We start from the raw sequence: 27,308 nt of genomic DNA, 5'->3' as shown, positions 1-27,308 counted from the left end.
CTATAGTCATGTTGCTCTAGGCTGACCTACTTGGAACCTTTGTAAGGACTCTGGAATATATTTGTGGTATGCTTTTATATGTTCCTCATTTATCAAACCCAACTGTTCCCAAATAAAGACCTGCCTTGTGCAAATGAATGATGCCTAATCACACCATCGACATGCCTGGTCGGACATTGACTCCTAGGGCTGGCATCTTCAGTAGGTAACACTCTTTACTTTCTTCTGGTTGAGAGTAGAGTTGAGCGACCTTGACCTTTTTAGAGTCGAGCCGTGTTTCGCGAAACCCGACTATCTCAAAAGTCGAGTCGAGTGGAATCGGCCGATTATGGCGAAAAGTCGGGGATCGACCGAAACACGAAACCCAATGCAAAGTCAATAAGAATATTTTTTTTTCTCTCTCTCTCTCTCTCTTTCTCTCTCTCTCTGTCTCTCTCTCTCTCCCCCCCCCCCCCCCGTCCATCCCTGAACTGAAAAGCTGGTGTTACACATTTCAAATCTCTACAGCGCACAAGCGACAAGATGACGATAGCCGTCCACGCCCCTAAGACCTATGTCATCACTCTGCCCACGCTCCTTCATTGGCTGAAAAAATGGCGCCAAGCGCGTCACACGAAACGCGACTTTGGCGCGAAAGTCGCGTACCGCATGGCCGACCCCACACAGGGATCGGGTCGGGTTTCATGAAACCCGACTTTGCCAAAAGTCGGAGACTTTTGAAAATGAACGATCCGTTTCGCTCAACCCTAGTTGAGAGCAAACTTGCATATTTACTTGTCTGTTCTGTAGTTGGATCTCATTATAAAAAGTGGGATTGGTACAATAAAAAATGAAGAAAAAAAACTACTTGCTGCTCCCACACCAACACTCAAGGGATCGTTGATTGTCTCTGCTAACTACGTATGAAAATGACATATTATACATTAATTACTTGACTGCTGCCCTTTGTGTTCCCTTATCATACATGCCGATGGATGTCGTGTACATCACGTGATGGATGTATGACATAAGCAGAGACCAGCAGGGATCCCTGGAATCTTCATCCTTAAATCAAATGGGATTAAAGACTTTAGAAGGCTATTTTATTATATTTTAACCCATTTTCTGCTCTCGAATACTTTCATAGATTTTTAGAAAACCACTTTTTTGATAGTCCTTCTTCCCTCTCAACTAAAATGGTTATTTCTATAATTCTAGAATTACTTATTCAAGGGATAGGTGATAACTTGTGGATCAGTGGGGTACAACCACTGGGATCCCAAGACCGAGGCTCTGAAATGCCCCTTTGGAATATATTGATGGCCGGGACTGCCAGAAAAAGCCGAATATGCGGTAACTTTTAATGATGGAAAATACACCGTCAATTCTAGTTTATCATTGACTTTACTAGTTTTACCCTGCATAGGTTTATGAGTCTCTGAATACAAATATGCCAATATTAAAAATACATTGTTTTATTTACATAGTTTTTATTGTCTACCTACCATTTCACATTTGACATTTTTACTTTCCATTGAATTGCATAAAATTTCTTACAAAATAAATGTTATTGCTCTTCTGTGCTGAGTGCAAATAGCAGAATACATTTATAATTCCAAACGTGCCTCTGGTACAATAAGGACATATATTTTCGCAGACTTTAACGCCTTGATATTTTTCCCTCTAGGAAACATCTATCTTGATCTTCAGTTAATATGTCTTTTAAAATGGCAAAGAGAATGAAAACCGTAACATCCCGTGCGCTCTCATTGCCCCCTAATGTGTTTAAAACAGGCAATTACGGTCATCCCCAGCAGCAAAATAGAATCGCAATTTACCGCAACCCAAAAAAAAAAAAAACCCTAACCTATTTAGGTTGCTTGTTTACATTCCTACAGCTGTTTGGTGGGTTCAAGACGCTGGTTAACCTTTAGAATGCATTACTTGTCTAGCTCTTAGAGATAGATGTAGAAGAAGTGAATATTAGAGGCTTTCAAAACACTAGACCATCAATCTCCCAGCAGCCCGGATTCACGCGGAGAGCTGGTATCCAAGGCACAGTGTAAATCCACAGACGGGCTGAACACATCCAAACGCACTCGTTTTTCACACTCTCCGAGGAAATGTCTATATAATATTAGAAGCTGCTTGCACACTACTTGGGTAGAATATTTTATTACTGAGCGCCAACCCTTTGCGTATCTGTTTCTTGATTGATACCAATGCTCTATGATTCTTAAATCTGTTTGGGAACCTTGCTGTTTCTTCCATCCATAATTCTGTTTAGTCACGTGAGTAATGAGCAATATAAATTCTTAATTATTTTTGTTTAAAAAAAAAAAATGGATTACATCATAAACCGAGCTTTATTTTCCTCATTTTCCTGTAATGGCTCAGATTTTTAATTGCGTTGATGAAGTGTTTCTGTGTGCCCCGCATGGTGCCAGGAGGGGAAGCACTGTGATCCTGTTTACATTCCATAATAGCAGCTCATAATTCATGGTTTCGTCTGTAGAGGACACAAAATAACATTTGGTGAATACTTCTCAGCTTTCTAGACTCTGCTTTGGAGGTTGTTGAGCTGTTTGGGCACTTAATTCAGTATAGGATTATTAGTAGATGAAGGCTGTTCACATTGGCATCGTGACTTCTACTTTTACCATCAGAAGCGATGGGAATCACTTCATAATCTCCATCAGACTCACTTAGCTCAAGAGCTAACAGACCCTAATACTCAGTAACATTGTGTAGGGCCATCCTCTCACTTTGGATGTGTGCCATGCCGATCAGGTGATATCTGCCAAGTCCTGTACATAATAGGCAGGTATGGTGCAAGTGTCCTGCTCATTAGGAAAGGACATAGGCACAATAGCTGCTCTTTTTAGATACCTCTTGGCAGGTATTCAGGTTCTTTGCATCCTCACCACTTGCCTCTGATGCGGAAGTGAGTTGTGCCAAATAGCCCCTTTAATATTCTAACGTTTCAAACGGTAGTATCTAAACCCTGCATGTATGCACCATGTCACACCACCCTAATGCCACACAATGTATGATCATAGCCTTGAGGATACTATGTCTTAGATGTCTATGTCTGCTGGTTTGCCACTAGAGTCTTGTCTGAGAGGATTTTTAGTGCCGCTGAGGAGAGGTCATAACAACAGACAGGTGCTTTCGGCTCTCAACAGAAAATGCTGACAGGCTCACTCTGATAAAAATGAACAAAGCCTGAATTAGCCCCAACTTTTCCACATCACCAGATGACAGCAGCACATAAAGTGTTTTTAATCTTCAAAATTTGAATGAGGCCTGCCAGTTGTTGCCTTCAAGGGTCTATGAATGACTGTATTACACTCCTTATAATTTTTTCATGGCTTTGCACTGTGTGCAAAGCCTTTGAGTGTACAAGTTTCACAACTACACTTAGTTCACAATATTTGAATGGGTTACTAGAGTTGGTGCCTTCAGTGGTGTATAGATGACTCTTCTTGTAATCTTTGGCAAGCTTTCACTGTCTGCAGAGCTTTTATGAGTGCGGGAGTGCCACAACTACACTTTGCTCACAATATTTGAATGAGGAACTCCAGTTGTAGCCTCCAAGGGTGTACGGATGACCCTGCTTGTAATTTTTTAGCAGCCTAGAAACTGAGACTGTATAGTGGATTTTATAAACATAAAAAAACTAAACTGCTCTTCTTGGAGGAGCAGCGGGAATAAAATAAGTGCAAAAACTTGCTACCTTTTACGTCCTTAAAAACAGATCTTTTCCTTAAACTGAACAATCTGGATGCTCACACTATGACATCTGACCCTAAAATAAAGAGGTGCTTATATTGAAGAGCGTTTTAGAAATGCCATGTCAGTAACTGCTAGAGTACCACAGGTAAATTATTGAATGACCGGGCACAGTAGCCATGTCTGTAATACACTGAGCTGTTCTTTACATGGGACTCGGAGCAGAGGTCTCATTTGACTCCATCGAACAAGAAGCAAATTAGGCAATTTGCTTTCAGCATTTTGTGTGCAACTGTATATACAGTATAGTGTAGTCATGGCCGAATATTAACTCATCGCAGGTCAGTATGAAGGCACCAAATTGCCCCACGGCAATAGATGGAGGGTAAGGTGTTGAATTTGTAGGTAGGAACTTCTTCAGTATTTTCCGTCTGTGAAACATTGCTCATTATTCATTGCTGATAGTTTATTATTACGTGCTTGGGTAAAGTGTTCATAAATGTGCTGCTTGAACATTAGAGCCTCAGAAAGAACGTTTACATGATTCCTAATTATCACTTCTCATGCTCTAAATGGATCGTGTAAGCTCTTAAACCAACATTTAAGCCTTTGTTTCTTCTGTTTCAGGATGAGGATGATGGAGAGGAGAACAGTCGGGTGGAACCCGTTGGCCATGCAGACACCGGCTTGGAGCGAACTTCCAGCTTCTCCCTTGAGTAAGTCTTCTTGCTCGTTCTGCTCAGTATGCACTAAACACGTATAAGCCATGAAAAGTTGCCGTCCTTAGCAATGTAACTCTTGATATTTTGCTGGCTTTCATTTCACCTAGCCTAATTAATGAGAATCAGGTTGTAGGAGATTCATCACAAGTTTCTAATTAAACCTGACAAGCAATCTTACTACATATCATAGAATCATAGAAGTTGTTACATTAATTTGCCTTTTGGATTTTTTTTTTTGCCTTGATTGGCTTTGGAGTCGGACATTCCCTGGGGTATTATAATTGGTCGATGCCATGTATAAATCTTACTCTAGAAAAATAGCGTGATTACTTCAGAAATTATAGCTGAAAACCTTACTGACGCCGATGCACCTTTTTTCAATCATGGTCTGTTCAAAATACTCATCAGCGTCTCCGATCAGGGTCCACGCTGCTTTGGATGGCAGTGGTATGCCGCAGCTTCCTTGTCTCCAAATCGTAGAAACCTTGAAACCGTTCTCTGTCTCAACATATCTGTTTAAGTGAACTTTTTTTCTCTTTGAGTTGTGCATTGTGCTGTTCCTTCTGGAAAAATATGTAATAATTGACTACTTGGTGTCGCCATTCCTTTAGCTTAATGGAGTGTGTCTGACACTGTGATATGTCTTATCCCTGCTGACATGGTCAGACTTGGTAAGAACGTACTTTTTATAAGAATGGAGTTGCGACGCCCAGTTATCAGTTCATCCATTTTTTTTAAAGGTGGAATTAAAGGAACAGGGCACGATGCAAAAGGTACTTCAACACTGTGATTTAATGGGGATTGCAATAATTTATTATAACATACTGTGCAGACACAGGGCGGGTCAGCGGGTACTCTTGCCCGTTAGCCCGAACAGCATGGACCAGGGCTCATCCCACCGAACACCCGCTCTCCTTTTACCGTGGGCATAATACTGCTCAGACAACACATGGTGAGGGTAAAATTAATGTGACATTGCTTTATTAAACGACAAAACAGGCAAATAACACATAGAACAGTCCCAGCAAAATACCTGAGATGGTGCAAAATTAACGAGTCTCACCCTTCTGCTGACTCCCCGGGATAAGAGCAGCTGTGACTTCAGAGCTCCCAGGGCAAATACTCCCACCTGTGGCACACACAGGAGGTAATGACAAGCTTAGGATGCTGCCAGTCCATTGAGGTACAAGGTCCGGTGGCCGGAGGGTCACAACCTGGCTTCTCCAAACATCTCCATGGATCCAGGTGACTGGTGGGTTGCAATTTTTGGCTTTCCCAAATGTATCCATGGGGCTCAGGTGACTGGTGGGTCAAAATCCTGGCTATTCCAAACTTATCCACGGGTTCAGTGATGGTCAGTGGAGCAGATCTGTATTATTTCAGCCTGGTCTGTGGTCCCCTAAGCTGTCATCCTGTACAATGTCAAATCTGTGTGTGTTGTGATGGAGCCATAATTTGACAGCTATCCTAAAGAGTGTTCCTAGCCGTGGTTTTGTAAAGAGTCTCTTCTTCTTTGGATCTCTTGGATGTCTGGATGTATATTGTTACGGAGGCATATTTTCTTTTTATAGTTCACAACTGTTCTTCAAGCCATTATTCACAGGTTAAGGGGAATGGGTGATGACATTAACTTGCATTGATTTATTTTATCCTTCACTGTTCACAAGTCAACAAACTGCAAGGCCTTCTATAATGTGTAATCAATATAGAAGTGCTTCTCACTAAATTAGAATATCATCAAAAAGTTGATTTATTTCAGTTCTTCAATATAAAAAGTGAATCTCATATGTTATATAGAGTCATTACAAACAGTGATCTATTTCAAGTGTTAATTTCTGTTAATGTTGATTATGGCTTACAGCCAATCAAAACCGAAAAAGTCATTATCTCAGTAAATTAGAATAATTAGCAAAAAGTGCAAAGGCTTCCTAAGCATTTAAAAAGGTCCCATAGTCTGTTTCAGTAGGTTTCACAATCATGGGGAAGATTGCTGATTTGACATGTTGAGAAGGCAGACATTGACACACTCCACAAGGAGGGTAAGCCACAAAATGTCATTGCTAAAGATGCTGGCTGTTCAGAGTGCTGTTTCCGAGCATAATAATGTAAAGTTGAGTGGAAAGAAAAAGTGTGGTAGAAAAAGATGCACAAGCAACCAGAATAATCGCAGACTTGAAAGTATTATTAAGAAAAGGCCATTTAAAATATTTGGGGAGATTCTCAAGGAGTGGATTGCTGCTGGAGTCATTGCTTCAAGAGCCACCACACACAGACGTACCCAGGACATGGGCTACAAGTGTCACATTCTTTGTGTCGAACCACTCATGACCAATAGACAACGCTAGTATCGTATAACCTGGGCCAAGGAGAAAAAGTACTGGACTGTTGCTCAGTGGTCCAAGGTGTTTATTTTCAAATAAAAGTAAATTTTGCATTTTATTTGGGAATCACAGTCTTGGAGTCTGGAGGAAGAGTGGAGAGGCCACAATCCAAGCTGCCTGAGGTCTAGTGTGTAGTTCCCACAATCAGTGATGGTTTGTGGAGCCATTTCATCTGCTGGGGAAGGTCCACTGTGTTTTATCAAGACCATAGTCAGCGCAGCCGTGTACCAGGAAATTTTAGAGCACTTCATGCTTCCCACTGCCGACAAGCTTTTTGGAGATGAAAATTTCATTCTCCAGCAGGACTTGGCACCTGTCCACACTGCCAAAAGTACCAATACCTGGTTTAAAAACAACAGTAACACTGTGCTTGATTGGCCAGCAAACTCGCCTGACCGTAACACCATAGAGAATCTATGGGATATTGTCAAGAGGAAGATAAGACACCAGACCCAAGAATGCAGACGAGTTGAAGGCTACTATCAAAGCAACCTGCGCTTTCATAACACCTCACCAATGCCACAGGCTGATCGCCTCCATGCCACGCCTCATTCATGCAGTAATTGATGCAAAAGGAGCCCCGACCACATAATGGGTGCATTTACTGAACATGCATAACAGTAGGCCAACATTTCGGATTTTAAAATCATTTTTCAAGCTGGTGTTATAAAGTATTCTAATTTACTGAGATAATGACTTTTGGGTTTTCATTGACTGTAAGCCACAATCATCAACATTAACAGAAATAAACACTTGAAATAGATCACTCTGCTTGTAATGACTCTATATAATGCGTTTCACTTTTTGTATTGAAGAACTGAAATAAATGAACTTTTTGATGATATTCTAATTTAGTGAGAAGCACTTGTATCAGCAAACATTAAGTGACCCCGCATCCCTGTTTTGCAAAGATAACAGTACAATAAACTGTAGGAGCTGATATAAGAGTCAAATAACAACCATTCATCAATTTGCAATAATCAATTCAACCTGCAAGAAGAGTCAACATAAAGAGGACAGTGACTCCTGGCTTACTGAAAATAGACTTCTGGATAATTAAGATAAAATGCTGTGTCGTCACACATACATGCCAGGAGCCCTGAACAATTCTCTTTATGTGGCTGATGAGTTCGCGGGGGATTCTTGTGTGGCAAATGCTGGAATAGAAGCAAGCGCTCTGCAATAGGGAGAAGGGAAATAAGCCACTGCCAGGCACCTGCTGCTGACCAGTGGGGTTGCGTATTTGGATATAAAATGCGTGATCGGAGGTCCCAAATAATGTGATAATGTCTGTGGAGAATTAGCCCATTCACGACCTTGCCCTTTTCCGTTTTTGCGTTCTCTTTTTTCACTTCCCTCCTTCCCAGAGCTATAACTTTTTTATTTTTCCGTCAATTTGGCCATGTGAGGGCTTGTTTTTTGTGGGACAATTTGCACTTTTGAACGACATCACTGGTTTTAGCTTGTCGTGTACTAGAAAACGGGAAAAAAATTCGAGGTGCGGTGAAATTGCAAAAATGTGCAATCCCACACTTGTTTTTTGTGTGGCTTTTTTGTAGGTTCACTAAATGCTAAAACTGACCTGCCATTTTGATTCTCCGGGCCATTACGAGTTCATAGATACCAAACATGTCTAGGTTACGTTTTATCTAAGTGGTAAAAAAAAATTACTAACTTTGCTAAAAAAATAAATAAAAAAAAATTGTGCAATTTTCCAATACCCGTAGCGTCTCCATTTTTCACGATCTGGGGTCGGGTGAGGACTTATTTCTTGCGTGCCGAGCTGACGTTTTTAATGATCCCATTTTGGTGCAGATACGTTCTTTAGATCGACCGTTATTACATATTAATGCAATGTCGCGGTGACCAATAAACCGTAATTCTGGCGTTTCAAATTTTTTTCTCGCTACGCTGTTTAGTGATCAGGTTAATCCTTTTTTTTTATTGATAGATCGGGCAATTCCGAACGCGGCGATACCAAATATGTGTAGGTTTGATTTTTTGTTATTGTTTTATTTTTTTCATATTTTTTTTAAACTTTTTTTAAACCACAGGGTGGCGCTCATAGCAATCCGGCATCAGCAACCATAGAGGTCTGAAGGACTCTATGGTTACTATGCAGATGCATCGCTGACTCCTGATCATGAGACGGGGGTTGGCAATGCGCTTATTTCAGGCCCGATGACTGGAAGCGCCGGTTAAATGCCGCTGTCAGCATTTGACAGCGGCATTTAACTAGTTAATAGCGCGGGTGAATCGTGATTTCACCCGCCGCTATTGCAGGCACATGTCAGCTGTTCAAAACAGCTGACATGTCCCGGTTTTGATGCGGGCTCAGCACCGGAGCCCACATCAAAGCAGGGGATCCGACCTCCGCAGTAATAGTATGGCGGAGGTCGGTAAGGCGTTATGAGGCCCCTATACACTTTGCATGGTCAGCAGGTATACCATTGGTATCTCCGCTGATCAGTAGAACAGAGAATTTTTATCCAATTGAAAAAATTGGGCAGCAGAGTGGTTGGTTGGTCAACCGTTGCTTAATTCATGCTCTATGGCAGGGGTCCCCAACTCCAGTCCTCAAGGCCCACCAACATGTCATGTTTTCAGGATTTCCTTAGTCTTGCCCAGGTAATAATTGCATCACCTGTGCAATGCAAAGGAAATCCTGAAAACATGACATGTTGGTGGGCCTTGAGGACTGGAGTTGGGGACCCCTGCTCTATGGCGCTGCCGGAAAATCCAAGTATTGTGCTCAGCAGCACAATATTAAATGACTGGATCCGTGGTTAGGCATGTCCAGGTTTTGCCGGTTGATTTGGGTCCCAGTGGTCAGACTTCCACCTGTCACTAAGTTTTCACCAGTCCAGTATAAACATTACATGACCACTGATGGATCATTAGTTACTATATAGAAAAAAGATATTTAGAATTACTATATATTTAATCTGGACTTTTATAATGAGGATCTATTTTTGTAATATTCTAGATAGTCCTTGGCCACACTAATCCTTGATGACGTTATCTTGTATTCGGTCCTTCTAGCTGAGCATCATGCACAGTTGTGTACCATTATTCCGTACATTAATCTGATTTGCTGTCAGTATTATTAGCGTCTTCACACTGTTCCTCTTCTTCCATGCCATCAGGCTTATCTTGAGGTATGTAACATTATTTTTCTCATTTCACATTTCCCTTTGCGGTGTGCGCTTGTATGTGTGTGTACACAGGGGGGCCATTAATGTGATGTATGGCAGCCCCCTGACTGTTGAGTCTTATTTTTTTTTTAGTTATTTTGTGCTCACGATCTGTCATTCATCTGCATTACAGTGACATGGTGAAGCTGGTGGAAGTCTCCAATGATGGTGGACCTCTAGGGATCCATGTAGTGCCTTACAGCGCCCGAGGCGGAAGGTAATGTGCGGGGGGAGGGCAGGTTTACACATTTTTCAGTACAATACATGTTATATTAGATTTATTGCAGAGGAATAATTTCATAGAGCTGAAATTTACTTCTTTATTGGATTTTTACTGCAAGTAATCAGCAAAAGTAAGATAAACATGTTTTTTTCATTTTGATTTCTATCATTTGATTCTGTAATAAAATATTGGGGTTATAGGCATGGAGCGCAGCATTTGCAAGATCTGTCCAATAGAGCTTGTAAGTGCTGCTCTGATGGTAGCTAGATCTGACCAGCTTCTATCCCCCTGCGTTTCTTCAATGCTGCAGAGACACAAAGCTGACTGCACAGCGCCAGCGGCTCGACCATGCCGCTAATCTGAACTATCAATCCAGGAGTGCGCCTCCAAACCACTCCCCCAGCAAGAAGGGTGCAAGGCACACAAGTACATGGGCTGCACACAAGTCAGGAATATGGGGATATCTGCATCTCTACTTATCAACATTTCATGGGTTTTCCAAAAAAAATGAGAACTGTAGATCTGCTTCTCCAGTTTAGTTTTATGTGAATAATTTATCCTTTGGGGAAGGAGACAGTAGGTTGGGGGTTGCAGGAGCTCCGGCGTTGGTGAGGCGGTAGCTTCTGTAGTGGTGAAGAGGCAGCGGGGTCAGTGCAGGCTGTAGGCTTTCCTGAAGAGGTGGGCTGAAGGATCCGAGTGTGGTTGATAGTCGGACGTGTTTGGGCAAAGAATTCCAGAGGATGGTGGATCTTCTGGAGAAGTCTTGGAGGTGGTTGGATGAGGAGCGGATACGTGTGGAGGAGAGGAGGTGGTCTTGGGAGGACCGGAGATTACTTAAGGGAAGATATTGGGAGATTAGTTCAGAGATATATGGAGGAGACAGGTTATGGATGGCTTTGTTGGTTAGTATTAGTAATTTGAACGGGATACGCTGAGGGAATGGGAGCCAGAGACTTGCAGAGGGGGGAAGCAGAGGAGTAGCGAGGAGAGATGAATTAGTCGGGCAGCAGAGTTAAGGATGGACTGGAGAGGTGCAAGGGTGTTAGCAGGGAGGCCACAGAAAAGGATGTTGCAGTAGTCAAGTGTGGGAGATGATGAGGGCATGCAAAAGCATTTTAGTAGATTGACTGTTGGGGAAAGGACGGATTCTGGAGGTATTTTTGAGCTGGAGGCGACAAGTGGTGGAGAGAGCTTGGATATGCAGTTTGAAGGACAGGGCAGAGTCAAAGGTTACTCCGAGGCAGCGGACCTCCGGTACGGAGTAAAGCGTGATGTCGTTAATTGCAATAGATAGGTCAGGTAAGGAATATCTATGGGATGGAGGAAAGATGAGTTCAGATTTGTCCACATTGAGTTTGAGGAAGCGAGAGGAAAGGACAGCAGAGAGGTGACATCTGGGCCAGAGATGTAGAGCTGAGTGTCATCGGCATAAAGGTGGTACTTGAAACCATGAGACTTTAGAAGTTGTCCCAGGCCAAGTGTATAGATTGAGAAGAGTAGGGGTCGTAGAACAGAGCCTTGGGGGACTCAACAGAGAGAGGGTGGGATGAGGAGGTATTGCGAGAGTGGGAGACGCTGAATGTGCGGTTGGAAAGGTACGAAGAGATCCAGGATAGGGCGAGGTCTTTGATGCCAAAGGAGGAGAGGATCTGTACACTTATACCTTGGGTTGGGACTGCACGTTTTGTTTGGCTTCAATGCAAAGTCTCCAACAAGGTCTAACTATCGAGAGGCTTTCATAACTTTGGTCTTTTCATAGTGGCCAAAGGGACCTTTGCTCCATGACTCAGGTGCACGACTGCACCCACTATAATTTCTTCCCTGGTTTGTAATGATCTTATAGTTACTAGTAGGTAAATATTCTATGTAATAAGGTGTTTGTGCTGGAGTGTTGGATACAGTAAATTGGTTATAAATAATCATCTGATGTTTCTTCATGCATTAGTAATTGGACTTTTTGTGACTTAATCACTAATTTATTATCTGTTCTATGGGTAGAGAATCCAGATCTCCATCATCTAGATCAAGTGTAAAGCGTTCATGTGTCAAGCGCAGAATGCAGGTGAATTATCGGGTACAGTGGAGGTTACATAGATCTTTCAGCTGAACACACTGTATGTTGGCTTTGTAGCCACATGTGTTGAGCAGGAAGATAAATGTACATATTAAGTAAAATTACACCCATAAATTGCTATTTAAAGACATAACATTGCGGTGAACTTTTCTATCAGCAGTTCCGCTTAGAGTTGATTAAAGGCAAATGACATTTATATTAAAGGCTGTAATCGTGAGCTTTTTAAGGCTTGATAAATAGTTGTTATTCCTCTAAAGTCTTCCTGTGCATAATAAATCAGGGGGCTTGTCTGGGCCTCTCGTCCAGGTAAGTTTATGTCTCTCTTCAGAACAGATCTTATTAGTAGAGTAAGATCAAACCCCTCATGTCGGGGATGGGAACGCAGCCAAACTGCGCACTCTACAACAACCTTCGGGAAGTTTCATTTGGGATTTTCAGTGCAGAGTTTCAGGTTAGAACAAATGTTGCTGGAATATCATGAAAAGTCATAAGTTAAACAAAACTTTTTTGTATTTGTTTTTTTGTAAGCAGCGGTTGCCAAATCTTGACTGGTTTCTATAAGTTTTTTTGTTAACTTCTCTGCTCTATTTATGAGAATTTCGAGTGACAACATTCGCACACAGCAGTCACGCAGTCCTGTGTCGCTGTAGTCTTTTGACTTGCGGGAAAATTACTTTCTCCTGCGCGGTCTAGCAGTTAAAACTGCTGTTTCCCTGCAAGATTGTACATGGAAATAGTGGAACGAACACTGCGTCACAGGACAGCTAGATTTTTCAGACAATGCGCGTGGAAGCGACCTAAAGGCCCATTTCGACGGGTACCATAACTCGACATCTTTGAAGGAATGCTCATTTCAGACTTTCGGCCCAGTCTAAACCCACTGTTTTTTTATAAAGTCGATCGTCTGTCATTTAACGACTAATGGGCACACTTAAAATGGCCACAAATAGTATACGTCTCTGTAGTATATGTCTCTGTGCAGTGATGACACCTGTGAATCTTTACTGCTGCATAAGTTGACTGATTTACCCTTTTAGTGAAATTAGCTGCTGTTCTTAATGTTAAGTTTAATGGGGTTGTCCACTACTCAGATTTCTTAAATACTGTATTCCCTAATGTAGAATATAAATAACAGATAGCTACCTCCTGACTCTGTACTGATCCAGCTCTGTCGGTGCCGGGTTACGCCAAGGATCAGATGACATTGTTATGCCACGTTGTCTATCATTGGCTGTAGTTCTCACACTTTCTTTGGATGTCTGAGGTTCGTCTGCACAAAGTCTGAGCGAAGCAGCCCAACAGTGGTCGCTAATTGGCTGCAGTGCTTCCGTGGCATAACAATGTCATGCCATACTTGGGAGACTCGCTGCCAATATCACTGGAACAGTACAGATACAGAAGGTAAGTATCTGATGTTTTTATTTTACATTGTGGAATTTATTATCTAAGAAGTGGTTGGCCAAGTAGCGGACAATCTTTTTAATAAATCCTTGGACTTCCCCTGTAATTACAGTTTAGGAGCATGTTTCATAAAACTTCCTGTACATGTAAATTGAAAACTGGGCGTTGCTTGTTATTGTTATCCAAAACTTATCTCCTTAGACACTATTTTAACTAAAGGCGTTATAATTTGAAGTTGTCAAATTAATTCTTTTTTTTCATTTGTTGCCTGGAAAAATCACAGGAAATGCACAATATAGTACAGTATCATTTTAAGGGGCTCCAGCTTAAATTTAGGTGAATTGTAACTAGCAGACACTGCTCATGTTTCATATATTAAGGAGTCGTAATAAAAAGATTGGAAGTTTTAAAATAAACATAATAAATCTAATTTTCACTGGGTGTAGACACTCGAGTTATGGAGAGCAAGTAAAGCTCCCATGCAAATTGGATGGTTTTTGGCTGAATGATAATGACAGGTTCTGCTGACTTTAGTCTTTGTATGGGGGCATTTAGATAGTTACCAGATTCCAAAAGCAATGAGAAAATCTGGCAGCTGAACTCCACTGCCCAGCTTGAAAGTGGGCACAGGAAGTAGTAAAAATTATCTACTTCTAATACCGTATTTTTCAGACCATAACACGCACCTAGCTTTTAGACGAAGAAATAAAAAATAAAAATTGAAGCAAAATATTTGGTCAGTTCCATACTTAATATCCCCTATCCTGGTATATGTGGCACCCTCATCTTTATCCTGGTATACATGGCCCCTCTTATCCCCAACCGTGGTGTGCATGGCCCCGCCATCCTGGTGTGCATGGCCCCGCCATCCTTATCCTGGAATGCATGGCCACTTTCATCCCTTTCTTGGCATGCATGTCCCCCCATCCTTGTATGCATTGCCCCCTCATTCCCATCATGGTGTGCATAGGCTCCCTGATTCTTATCCTGGATTGCATGGCTCCTCTCATCCCCATCCTGGTATGCATGGCACCCCTCATCCCTATCCTGGAAGGCATGGCCCCCTTATACCTATCCTGGTAGGCATGGCCCCCTTATCCCTATCCTGGTAGGCATGACTCCCTTATCCCTATCCTGATAGGCATGGCCCCCACATGCCTATCCTGGCAGGAATGGTCCCCCTCATCCCCATGCTGGTAGGAATGGTCTCCCTCATCCCTATCTTGGTAGGAATTGTCCCCCTCATCCTTATCCTGGTAGGAAGGGTCCCTCTCATCCCTATCTTGGTAGGAATGGTCCTCTTTTTCAGTATCCTTGTAGGGATGGTCCCCCTCATCCCTATCCTGGTAGGAAGGGTCCCCCTCATCCCTATCTTGGTAGGAATGGTCCCCCTTTTCAGTATCTTGGTAGGGATGGTCCCCCTCATCCCTATCCTGGTATGCAGGGCCCCATACTTATCCTGGTATGATTGGCCCTCTTCCCGTCCTGATATGCAGGATCCCTATCTCAGTCCTGGTATGCATGGCCCCATTCTAATCCTGGTATGATTGGCCCCCATCCCTGTCCTGGTATGCATGGCCCAGAAAAACATAACATACCGGTAAATCAAAACAGTACACTTACCTTTCTGCACTCCATTGCAGTATCATGTTCTCGAGCCAGCAGCTGCTTTATGCTTGTAAGTAGCATATCGCAGGGACGTCATGCACTGCTTACAAGCCGAAGGACAGCTACCGTAATACTCACTGCTTTTCATGCCGGGACTATGCACGTGGAGGGCAATAAGTGTTCATGACTCTTTAAAACAAAAAATCACAGAAAAAAACCATTGTAACTATTAAATATAAAAAATATCTTTTATTGATTTAATCTAAAATTCTTAACCCGTGCACCAACCAAAACCATCACCATATAAAACCATACAATAGAAAAGGCCATGGCGGTGCCTGACCCTGCACTGCACTGTATGCACCCTACTTATCAGCAGAGGTTGGCACCCTAAACCTACGCAAGTGGCGCCACATGTGTAGGTTTAGGGTGCCAACGTCCGCTGGCAGGTAGAGTGCATACAGTGCAGTGCAGGGTCAGGCACCAACCTGGTCTTTTCTATTGTATGGTTTTATGTGGTGATGGTTTTGGTTGGTGCACGGGTTAAGAATTTTAGATTAATCAATAAAAGGTATTTTTTATATTTAATAGTTACACTGGGGTTTTTTCTGTGAATGTTTGTCATAAATTATATCCCCAAAGATATTCCTTTTTCTGTGAATTTATTCATGGTTCTTTAGTAGCACGCATAGTGGTAGCGCGCATAGTGGCAGCTGCCGGCTTCCTGCATCTGCTTTTGGTCACGTGTGCCCGCTACATAAGCAGAATGAATATTCACTACACTCCACTCCCATGGGTGTGGAATGCAGTGAATATTATTTTCCTTTTTAGCAGCGGACGCAGGCTTTAGCCGCAGCAGCTGACTCCTGCCTCCTATGACCCGCTGCTCTGCCTCTGCTTCTCCCCCACCTCCCCACCAAAGCCAGAGCAGATACATCCGGACTAAAACACGCACCCTCCCGTTTCCTCCACATTTTTGGAGGACTAAAGTGTCTTATAGTACAAAAAATACGGTATTTATCCTGTGCTGCCTAGTTACTTCTGATCAGTCGCTGTTTGGGCTACATCAGACATTACGTTAGCCTAGTACACATATAGACCCGCAAATCTTACCTCTCAGACCCTAATCTAAATATATTTGTGCCGTCAAGTTTATGATTCATTTATTATCCGCAGAAAGAATTTCAACCTTCCACACAGTTTTTTTTTTTTCCAGTAAATGCATTTTTTCTTTTCTTTCAATAACCCGAACACTTAGGTTATTTTACATGTGTACTCTAAGAGTCACTTATCATGCACACTTTTGTATTTCACTCATATTTTGCCTAGTACATTGAGTTCTATGGCAAAGACAGTTTGTTCTCAGAGCTGCCATATTCCTCCACCTGAACTGACGTAGAGAACTTTATGTGCAGTGAACGAATGTCATTCTCTGCCCCAGCTTCCTTGTAACTTTATACAGTACTGAGGAGCATAATGATGCTCCATGTAGTACCGACGTAAAAAATATTTACCGGTATATAGCGTACAGCACTTTTTATTAATCTTTCAATTTAATTTAAACTAAAGCTGGCCCATTTGATCAACTCGGGTTTGGCTTATTTATCCCATCACTATTCTCTGTTGTCCATTTAGGATAGACATAGCATTTTATGTCAGGCGTGGAAAAGAACCATGTAATTAATACTTTTAATTTACTATTTATGAGATGGATAAGGGGCTCTGATGTAGATGTTTCTCTGATATCCAAAAAACATAACCATATACAGTGCCTTGAAAACGTATTTATACCCTGAGAACTTTTCTACATTTTTTCGCATTACACAAACAAACTTAAATCTATTTTATGTGACATATCAACACAAAGTAGCAACTATATGTGAAGTAGAAAAGGAAATATAATAATAATAATAATAATAATTTTTATTTATATAGCGCCAACATATTCCGCAGCGCTTTACAAATTATAGAGGGGACTTGTACAGACATAGTAACATAGTAACATAGTTAGTAAGGCCGAAAAAAGACATTTGTCCATCCAGTTCAGCCTATATTCCATCATAATAAATACCCAGATCTACGTCCTTCTACAGAACCTAATAATTGTATGATACAATATTGTTCTGCTCCAGGAAGACATCCAGGCCTCTCTTGAACCCCTCGACTGAGTTCGCCATCACCACCTCCTCAGGCAAGCAATTCCAGATTCTCACTGCCCTAACAGTAAAGAATCCTCTTCTATGTTGGTGGAAAAACCTTCTCTCCTCCAGACGCAAAGAATGCCCCCTTGTGCCCGTCACCTTCCTTGGTATAAACAGATCCTCAGCGAGATATTTGTATTGTCCCCTTATATACTTATACATGGTTATTAGATCGCCCCTCAGTCGTCTTTTTTCTAGACTAAATAATCCTAATTTCGCTAATCTATCTGGGTATTGTAGTTCTCCCATCCCCTTTATTAATTTTGTTGCCCTCCTTTGTACTCTCTCTAGTTCCATTATATCCTTCCTGAGCACCGGTGCCCAAAACTGGACACAGTACTCCATGTGCGGTCTAACTAGGGATTTGTACAGAGGCAGTATAATGCTCTCATCATGTGTATCCAGACCTCTTTTAATGCACCCCATGATCCTGTTTGCCTTGGCAGCTGCTGCCTGGCACTGGCTGCTCCAGGTAAGTTTATCATTAACTAGGATCCCCAAGTCCTTCTCCCTGTCAGATTTACCCAGTGGTTTCCCGTTCAGTGTGTAATGGTGATATTGATTCCCTCTTCCCATGTGTATAACCTTAAATTTATCATTGTTAAACCTCATCTGCCACCTTTCAGCCCAAGTTTCCAACTTATCCAGATCCATCTGTAGCAGAATACTATCTTCTCTTGTATTAACTGCTTTACATAGTTTTGTATCATCTGCAAATATCGATATTTTACTGTGTAAACCTTCTACCAGATCATTAATGAATATGTTGAAGAGAACAGGTCCCAATACCGACCCCTGCGGTACCCCACTGGTCACAGCGTCCCAGTTAGAGACTATACCATTTATAACCACCCTCTGCTTTCTATCACTAAGCCAGTTACTAACCCATTTACACACATTTTCCCCCAGACCAAGCATTCTCATTTTGTGTACCAACCTCTTGTGCGGCACGGTATCAAACGCTTTGGAAAAATCAAGATATACCACGTCCAATGACTCACCGTGGTCCAGTCTATAGCTTACCTCTTCATAAAAACTGATTAGATTGGTTTGACAGGAGCGATTTCTCATAAACCCATGCTGATATGGAGTTAAACAGTTATTCTCATTGAGATAATCCAGAATAACATCCCTCAGAAACCCTTCAAATATTTTACCAACAATAGAGGTTAGACTTACTGGCCTATAATTTCCAGGTTCACTTTTAGAGCCCTTTTTGAATATTGGCACCACATTTGCTATGCGCCAGTCCTGCGGAACAGACCCTGTCGCTATAGAGTCCCTAAAAATAAGAAATAATGGTTTATCTATTACATTACTTAGTTCCCTTAGTACTCGTGGGTGTATGCCATCCGGACCCGGAGATTTATCTATTTTAATCTTATTTAGCCGATTTCGCACCTCTTCTTGGGTTAGATTGGTGACCCTTAATATAGGGTTTTCATTGTTTCTTGGGATTTCACCTAGCATTTCATTTTCCACCGTGAATACCGTGGAGAAGAAGGTGTTTAATATGTTAGCTTTTTCCTCGTCATCTACAACCATTCTTTCCTCACTATTTTTTAAGGGGCCTACATTTTCAGTTTTTATTCTTTTACTATTGATATAGTTGAAGAACAGTTTGGGATTAGTTTTTAGACAATAGACATTACAGCATAACAGAAATACAGTTCAAAACAGATACCAGGAGGAGTGAGGGCCCTGCTCGCAAGCTTACAAACTATGGGGAAAAGGGGAGACACGAGAGGTGGATGGTAACAATTGCTTTAGTTATTCGGACCAGCTATAGTGTAAGGCTCAGGTGTTCATGTAAAGCTGCATGAACCAGTATGTAGCAGTACAGACACAGAGGGCTAATACTGCATAAAGTGTATGAGAACATGATGCGAGGAACCTTTTTTTTTTTTTTTTATTATAAATAGGCCACACAGGGATCGTTAGGTTAATGCATTGAGGCGGTAGGCCAGTCTGAACAAATGAGTTTTTAGGGCACGCTTAAAACTGTGGGGATTGGGGATTAATCGTATTGACCTAGGTAGTGCATTCCAAAGAATCGGCGCAGCACGTGTAAAGTCTTGGAGACGGTAGTGGGAGGTTCTGATTATTGAGGATGCTAACCTGAGGTCATTAGCGGAGCGGAGGGCACGGGTAGGGTGGTAGACTGATACCAGGGAGGAGATGTAGGGTGGTGCTGAGCCATGGAGTGCTTTGTGGATGAGGGTAGTAGTTTTGTACTGGATTCTGGAGTGGATGGGTAGCCAGTGTAATGACTGGCACAGGGTAGAGGCATCGGTGTAACGGTTGGTGAGGAATATGATCCTGGCTGCAGCATTCAGGACAGATTGGAGTGGGGAGAGTTTTGCAAGAGGGAGGCCGATTAGTAGAGAGTTACAATAGTCCAGACGAGAATGAATAAGTGAAACAGTCAGAGTTTTTGCAGAGTCGAAAGTAAGAAAAGGGCGAATTCTAGAAATGTTTTTGAGATGCAGGTAAGAAGAGCGAGCCAGTGATCGGATGTAGGGGGTGAATGAAAGGTCAGAATCAAGGATGACCCCAAGGCAGCGGGCATGTTGCTTTGGAGTAATGGTGGAACCGCACACGGAGATGGCAATGTCAGGCAAAGGTAGGTTAGTAGAGGGAGAGAACACGAGGAGTTCAGTTTTTGACAGGTTTAGTTTCAGATAGAGGGAGGACATGATGTTAGAGACAGCGGTAAGACAATCACTGGTGTTTTCTAAAAAGGTCGGTGTGATATCGGGAGCAGAAGTGTATAATTGGGTGTCGTCAGCATAGAGATGGTACTAGAAACCAAATCTACTGATTGTTTGTCCAATAGGGGCAGTATACAACGAGAAGAGTAGGGGGCCTAGGACTGATCCTTGAGGAACCCCAACAGTAAGGGGAAGGTGAGAGGAGGAGGAACCAGCAAAACATACAGTGAAGGATCGGTCAGAGAGATAGGAGGGGAACCAGGAGAGAACGGTGTCCTTGAGGCCGATGGAGCGGAGCATAGTGAGGAGGAGCTGATGATCCACAGTGTTGAATGCTGCAGAGAGATCCAAGAGAATTAGCATGGAGTAGTGACCATTAGATTTAGCTGTTAGTAGGTCATTAGAGACTTTAGTGAGGGCAGTTTCAGTAGAGTGTAAAGAGCGGAAGCCAGATTGAAGAGGGTCGAGAAGAGAGTTATCTGAGAGATAGCGGGTAAGATGGGAGTGGACCAGGCGTTCGAGGAGTTTAGAGATGAAGGGAAGATTAGAGACAGGTCTATAATTAGCGGCACAGTTTTGATCGAGGGATGGTTTTTTAAGTAATGGATGTATGATGGCATGCTTAAATGAGGAGGGAAAAATACCGGAAGTGAGGGAAAGGTTGAATATTTTTGTTAGGTGAGAGGTGACAGCCGGGGAAAGGGACTGGAGGAGATGTGACGGAATGGGGTCACTGGTGCAAGTGGTCGGGCGAGAAGATGCAAGGAGCCTGCTTACTTCTTCTTCTGTAACTGCTTCAAAGTCAGAGAGTGAACTAGATGCAGTGGGGGAGGGAGGACAGTGCATGGTATGAAGAAATATTACATGGTTTTCAAATTACTGTATATACTCGAGTATAACCCGAGATTTTCAGCCCACTTTTTTGGGCTGAAAGTCCCCCTCTCGGCTTATACTCGAGTCATACCCAGGGGTCGGCAGGTTAGGGGGAGTGGGGGCTGTCTAATTATACTCACCTACTCCTGGCGCGGTCCCTGGCTTCCCGACGCCGGCAGCTTTCTCCTGTACTGAGCGGTCACATGGTACCGCTCATTACAGTAATGAATATGCGGCTCCACCTCCCATAGAGGTAAATGAGCAGTCAAGTCAAGCAGGAGGAAGTGACACTGGGTGGGGAATAGAGCTGGAGTGACAGAGGCTTCAGATCTGCAATAGCCATTTGCACATCAAATTAATCGCTGATTTATCAGTAACGGAGGAACAGACTGGCCATGTAAAGGAATTGCTGAACCTGTCTTTGAAAAAACTACGTGCTCATATAAATAGTTTGGGGTGAGAAATCCTGCTGAAAAAATTCCTTCTATGGGAAGAAATAATTTTGACTCCCAAAATGGCACACAGCATAGAGGCTGTCTTTCAAGCAGAAGAAGGTGGTGTTGGATGGGGAATAGAGCTGGAGTGGCAGAGGCTTCAGATCTACCATAGCTTTTTGCTTATCAATTGAAATAGTGATTTCTCAGTAACGGAGGGGCAGACTGCCATGTAAAGGTATTGCTGGACTTGCATTTGAAAAAGTTCCTTGAGCATATACGGTAAATAGTTTGAGGTGGGACATCCTGCTGACAGATTCCCTTTAACAAGATGGTTTAGATGTGTAGAGCATGATTGAATTCTTCCTAACAGATTGCCACTTATGTCCATGGACGATGTCTGTTATTACAGCTCAGCTCCATTGACGTGCATGGTGTTGAGATGCAATGCCCCATGCAACCTGTCATCCCTTGTGGCACTGCTTTGACAGAAAAGCAGCCGTGATTTTCTAGACCTTTATTATGAAGGACCTGAGATATTTTGCCTTCTTTTGGATCAATGCCACATAGTAGCCAAGTGAACCTTATGGGGTTATTACTATAATTTGTGTCACCTTGTGGTTTGTAAACTAAACTACATCAAATAGTAAAATAATTTTAAATTGCATTTATGTCACCTTTACAATCAGTGATGCAACCTATCCGACTAGTTATGATGTGAGCTATCAGATTAGTTATCTTTTTTTTTTCCAGTGGCAGGAATTTCTTCATTGTTGCCCTGAACAGGTTATACGTTTTTCTTCTTTGCACGATTTCTAACCTCTTACGCTCCACCATTATGTGCTGAAATAACAGAAACTTTACCAATCACCCAAGTTTCCTCCATGATTCATTTTGTAAAAAAGAAAAAAATGTTTATCATTAAGAAACAGAATAAAATCTTTCTGCTGGCAAACTGTGCCTCTCACTGACAAATGGCCGTAGCCAAAGTGGCACTCCACATGGGGCGAGCAGTTGTGTGGGAAATGAGACTCAGCAGGGCCCGCGCTCTTAGTGCAATCACAGCATCACTTTGAGGATGCATTCGATAGGTGTAATGGGAAGCCAAATTCCTTTGCTTAAGGCATGTACTTATCCCCGTATTGTTTTAGATAAATGTCTTCCCAACCTCTAAATTGTGATTAGTGAGCATCCTAGGGAAAAAAAATGTAATATGCTCTCGGTAAACACGAAACACGCTCTCTAAATCCTCTCTGATTGTCCGTAATTTAGCTGAGTTCTGTCTCGGAATCTCTGCAGGGTTTTGTTCATTTATTGAACCGTATTTATTATTTTTTTTTACTGTCTGTTATTTAAAAGAATTGTTTTCCCTATTTCCGCTCCTATCAATTTTTTTTCCTCACCTCCTGGTGCTACTTATTTGTCTCTGCCGATCGGTAATCATTAACTTGATATTTGGTATAATAATTGTTTGCCTTTCTGTATGTGCTGTTGACTTTACTCTTGTAATGGGAGCTGATTTAGCTTGATTCTGCTCTAATTTATTTTTTCAAATAACATTGCTGCAAAATGATGATATATTTAGTTTGTTACATTTTTTTTTGGTATGCATAACTACTCGCAGGAAAAGCTAGACTTTTTTTGTCTAAAGCACTGTAACTTCAATCATCCCCTGAAAGGAGAGAAGCATAATAAACCCGCTGGAAGTCATTGTGATTACAGCCACAGCTGTTTGCAAAAATAAAAGAGAGTGTAGACTTTGTCAAGTTATTTGACCATATCATATTTTTGGAGAGCTCTGCAGGATGGTAGTGGGGATGATCTTTCCCTCCATTCCGGGTCTTGGGAGTGGCTCATGTCCACAATTCCCATTTAAACCTTCAGTTAAGGTGTGGGTGTGCCAGTTTTTGTTTTGCAAACATCAGAGCACAAGCACTGTGCAAGACAGGTCTGTGTAGGACTAAACACAGGCCAGAGAAAGCAAAGCCATTGACTCACTCGTGAGTGATATGGCGGTACAGTTGTCCACGGTAACTGCGAGCTGGCTGCATACCAGAGAATAAAGTTTATTTTTGTAAGTTGCCAAAATAAAGACATTTAAATTGGACTAACCTGGGTCACTGCCTCGTTACCACACTGTCGTGAAGGCCCGCTGCATTACGTATTATGGAGAATGTGGGCAGTGTGAGCTAAGGCATACCCCAAAGAAAGCGGCATGTCCGTTAATAAGCCTGCAATGCTAGAGCCCAGGCCTGATGACAAGATGGAGGAAATACTAAAACAGCTGGTCCTCTCTCAGATAATGCAGCAGAAGTTGCAAGAGTTTCAGCAACAGCAGACCATCAACCTAATTCTGCAACAGATTGCGGCCCTGTGAGAGATGCCCCTGCCGCAGACCCCAGTCCATCCCGAGATCAGGGGCAAAATCAGAGTGGCGCTGAGGAAAATGAGTCCAGAAGACAACCTGGAAACCTTCCTCACCGTGTTTGAAAGAACCACAGTATAGGAGAACTTGCCAGCCAACCAGTGGGCTGAAGTGATTGCTGCATTCCTGATGGGAGATGCCTAGAAGGCGTACTTTGATCCTTGCCCAGATAGAGGTCATCACCTATGTATGGGTGCAGCGGGTATATCAGTGGACATTTGTGGAGGTCCAACTCGTTAGGTCTCAGGTTTTGATTTATTGCACCTTGTAAAAAAAAAAAAAAAAATAGGCTCCAACCTGAGACCTTGACTCAAACCGGGATTATAAAGAGGATGGTGGTCAACCAGCATGTGAGAACTCTCCAGCATCCATATGGCATTGGGTGAGGCAAGGGGACCCGGGCAACCTGGACTAGCTGCTTAACCTGATCGAGCGTTATAAGGCCACCCAAGACTTCATACGGGACTTTGTACTACTGCAGTTATCACTCGGAGTCCTGCAAGTCCAGGAACCTGGAAAAGGGATATGACCCTCTGTTGGGGTCAGTCAGGACTGAGTCCACTGAGGGGCTACCCCGGAGTGAGGGTGCCAGGAGACCAGTTTCCCCTAAGCCGGTCTCCTGGGCTAGCGGTGCTGCCGCTGTCGGGTGTTGGTGTTGCTAAGGTGCAGGACACCAGGGCTTTCAATTGCCCCCCTGACTGCTGAACCCATGGACTGAAGGTTTACTTGCCAGGTATTCTTGTATGCCCAGGCAGTCTGCTTTGGTCCCTGTGGGGGAGTAAAATTAACCCAGGGTAAAGGTTTGTCCAAACACCGAACATGAAGATCCTGTGTGAGGGATACCTGCCATAGAGGTCATGCTCATAGGGGAAAGAGGGTAAACATGATGGGGTTTCCTTTAGAGGTCTTTGCTGGAGAGGTCGAGGAGACCTCATCAGTCTTGGAGCTGGAAGTCTGCTGAGGAACGTTTGGACTGCTCATCTCCAGGATCTCGCTCTGACCTGAGCATGGGAAACGGCGATAAAAGATAAATGGGGTGGCACGGGAACCTGGGATAGAAGCGATTTTTCTGCATATGACAACCAGGAATTATTATATTGGATTGGTAAAATCCGTGATGAAGTAGTGGAACAGCTCGTCCCCCAGTCATACCGCCTGGCAGTGCTCGAGATGGCCTACAAACACATGCTGGGTGGTCATCTACAGGTTAAAAAGATGCAAGAGCATATTCTACAGCAGTTCTTTTGGGACAGGTTTTATGCCAAGGTTCAGACGTATTGAGAGAGTGTCAGCTGACTACACCCACCGCAGTCTATTGGTTCCTCTGTCTAGTATAGAATTACCTTTTGAACGGATTGTTTTGGATCTGGTAGGGCCCATAGGAAAGTCGGCCCGTGGCCATCAACACATATTAGTGGTAGTAGACTACCCTAATCCCTTCCTGAAGGTAATTCCGCTTTGTCACACCGTGACTAAGCTGTTTTCCCATGTTCTGTCACCTTGGCCTACCTAAGGAAATCCTTACAGATTAGGGGACTCCTTTTATGTCCAAGGTTACAAAGGAATTGTGAAAACTGCTCCAAATAAATCCATTGCGCACGTCGGTCTACCACCCACATCAGATGGTCTAGTAAAAAGATTCAGCAAGACCCTTAAATCTAAGCTAAAAAAGTGGTCTCCAAAGATGGGAATGTTTTGAATGTTGCTTCCATATTTAATGTTTGCTGTCCAATAGGTACCGCAGTCCTAAATGGGGTTCTACCCATTCTAACTATTATATGGGAGACATCCCAGCTAGAAATAGCCAAAGAGACGTGCGAACAGGTGCCTACTACCCATAAAAGTGTAATAGAGCACTTGGCGAGTATGCAGGACCTGATCGAGGTGGTGGTTATTTGTGCTGGTTTAGTTACTTCTGTTCCCCATAATTTTAGTTATTGTGGAGCATCTTTTCCTAGACCTTTGTGTTGTGCCATTCCTGTGTTATTTCTTTTATAAATTAAATTTCTTAATTATTTGACATTTGGGTGTTACCATTGAATGTGTTGCGTTCTTGCACAGTGTGACACTGGCAGCTCTGATTGGACAGTGAGATTGTGTAGGGACACAATCCCCCAACTGTTAACACCCGCTTGTATACATGTGGTCCTCAAGATCTCTGCTCAATAACTACCTGTGAACGGTTTATAATCAGACGAAATTGGAAGGAAATGTATTGGAATATGACTAGAAATCTAGTATAGTGTGGTTGCACTTGATCATTTTCAAATTAAAGCGTTTCCCACCTGTGGAAAAGTGAACTCCAAACATTGCCTATAATGTAAAATAATAAAATCAGATAGTACTCTTCCTGCGTGGGTTCAGCACTGGTGCTCCACTGACGTTAAGGGTATGTGTCCACGTTCAGGATTGCATCAGGATTTGGTCAGGATTTTATGCAGGTAAAATCCTGACCAAATATGCCCCTGAGGTCACTGGCAGGTCACCTGCGCTGTCTTAGCGGTTTTTCTGCAATGTAAGGACATGCTGCGTTCTTAAAAGACGTGCCGCATGTGCGTTTTCGCGGGTCTGCCGCATGCGTCTTTTAATGCATAGTGGAGACGGGATTTCATGAAATCCCCTCCACTATGCTGTAACATCTGGATGCTGCTTTTTCGACGCGGCTCAACGCAGCATCAAAATCGCAGCATTTCCTGAACGTGGAAACATACCCTAAGTCTTAGTGATTGGCTGCAGTGGTTATGTGTACTGTCAGTATAATGTCACCATTGCAGCTAAAGCGCTGAGACGAGAGTAATGGCGGATCAGCAGCGCTGAAGCCAGGGAAGGACAGAACTACAGTAAAGTCCATATATATTTGGACAGAGACAACATTTTTCTAATTTTGGTTACCACAATGAATTTTAAACAAAACCATTCAGATGCAGTTGAATTTCAGACTTTAAGCTTTCATTTGAGGGTATCCACATTTAAAATTGGATTAAGGGTTTAGGTTTCAGCTCCTTAACATGTGCCACCCTGTTTTTAAAGAGACCAAAAGTAATTGGACAGTTGACTCCAAGGCTATTTCATGGACAGGTGTGGGCAATCCCTTCGTTATGTCATTCTCAATTAAACAGATAAAAGGCCTGGAGTTGATTTGAGGTGTGGTGCTTGCATTTAGAAGGTTTTGCTGTGAAGTAAACATGCGGTCAAAGGAGCTCTCCATGCAGGTGAAACAAGCCATCCTTAAGCTGCAAAAACAGGAAAAACTTAGCTGAGAAATTGCTACAATATTAGGAGTGGCAAAATCTACAGTTTGGTACATCCTGAGAAAGAAAGAAAGCACTGGTGAACTCATCAATGCAAAA

General features: G+C 42.7%; 1 protein-coding gene across 13 annotated transcripts in view; it reads left to right on the top strand.

Annotated features, from left to right (window-relative positions):
* The window catches only part of PARD3 (par-3 family cell polarity regulator), a 693,206-nt gene that overhangs the window by 285,330 nt on the left and 380,568 nt on the right, over window positions 1-27,308 (top strand). For 12 of the 13 annotated variants that reach the window (XM_069729684.1, XM_069729681.1, XM_069729677.1 and 9 more), the window contains 2 exons: window positions 4,339-4,427; window positions 10,142-10,225. In XM_069729684.1, coding sequence (XP_069585785.1) covers window positions 4,339-4,427; window positions 10,142-10,225 — 173 coding nt within the window. Of the gene's footprint in view, window positions 1-4,338; window positions 4,428-9,902; window positions 9,973-10,141; window positions 10,226-27,308 lie in introns of those variants that run through there. The other variant, XM_069729683.1, reaches the window with a different exon arrangement.

Source organism: Ranitomeya imitator, chromosome 6 (assembly GCF_032444005.1).
Source record: "Ranitomeya imitator isolate aRanImi1 chromosome 6, aRanImi1.pri, whole genome shotgun sequence".
NCBI classification, from domain to species: domain Eukaryota; kingdom Metazoa; phylum Chordata; class Amphibia; order Anura; family Dendrobatidae; genus Ranitomeya; species Ranitomeya imitator.
Note: the sequence above shows the minus strand (reverse complement) of the source record. Positions and strands in the feature narration are given on the sequence as shown.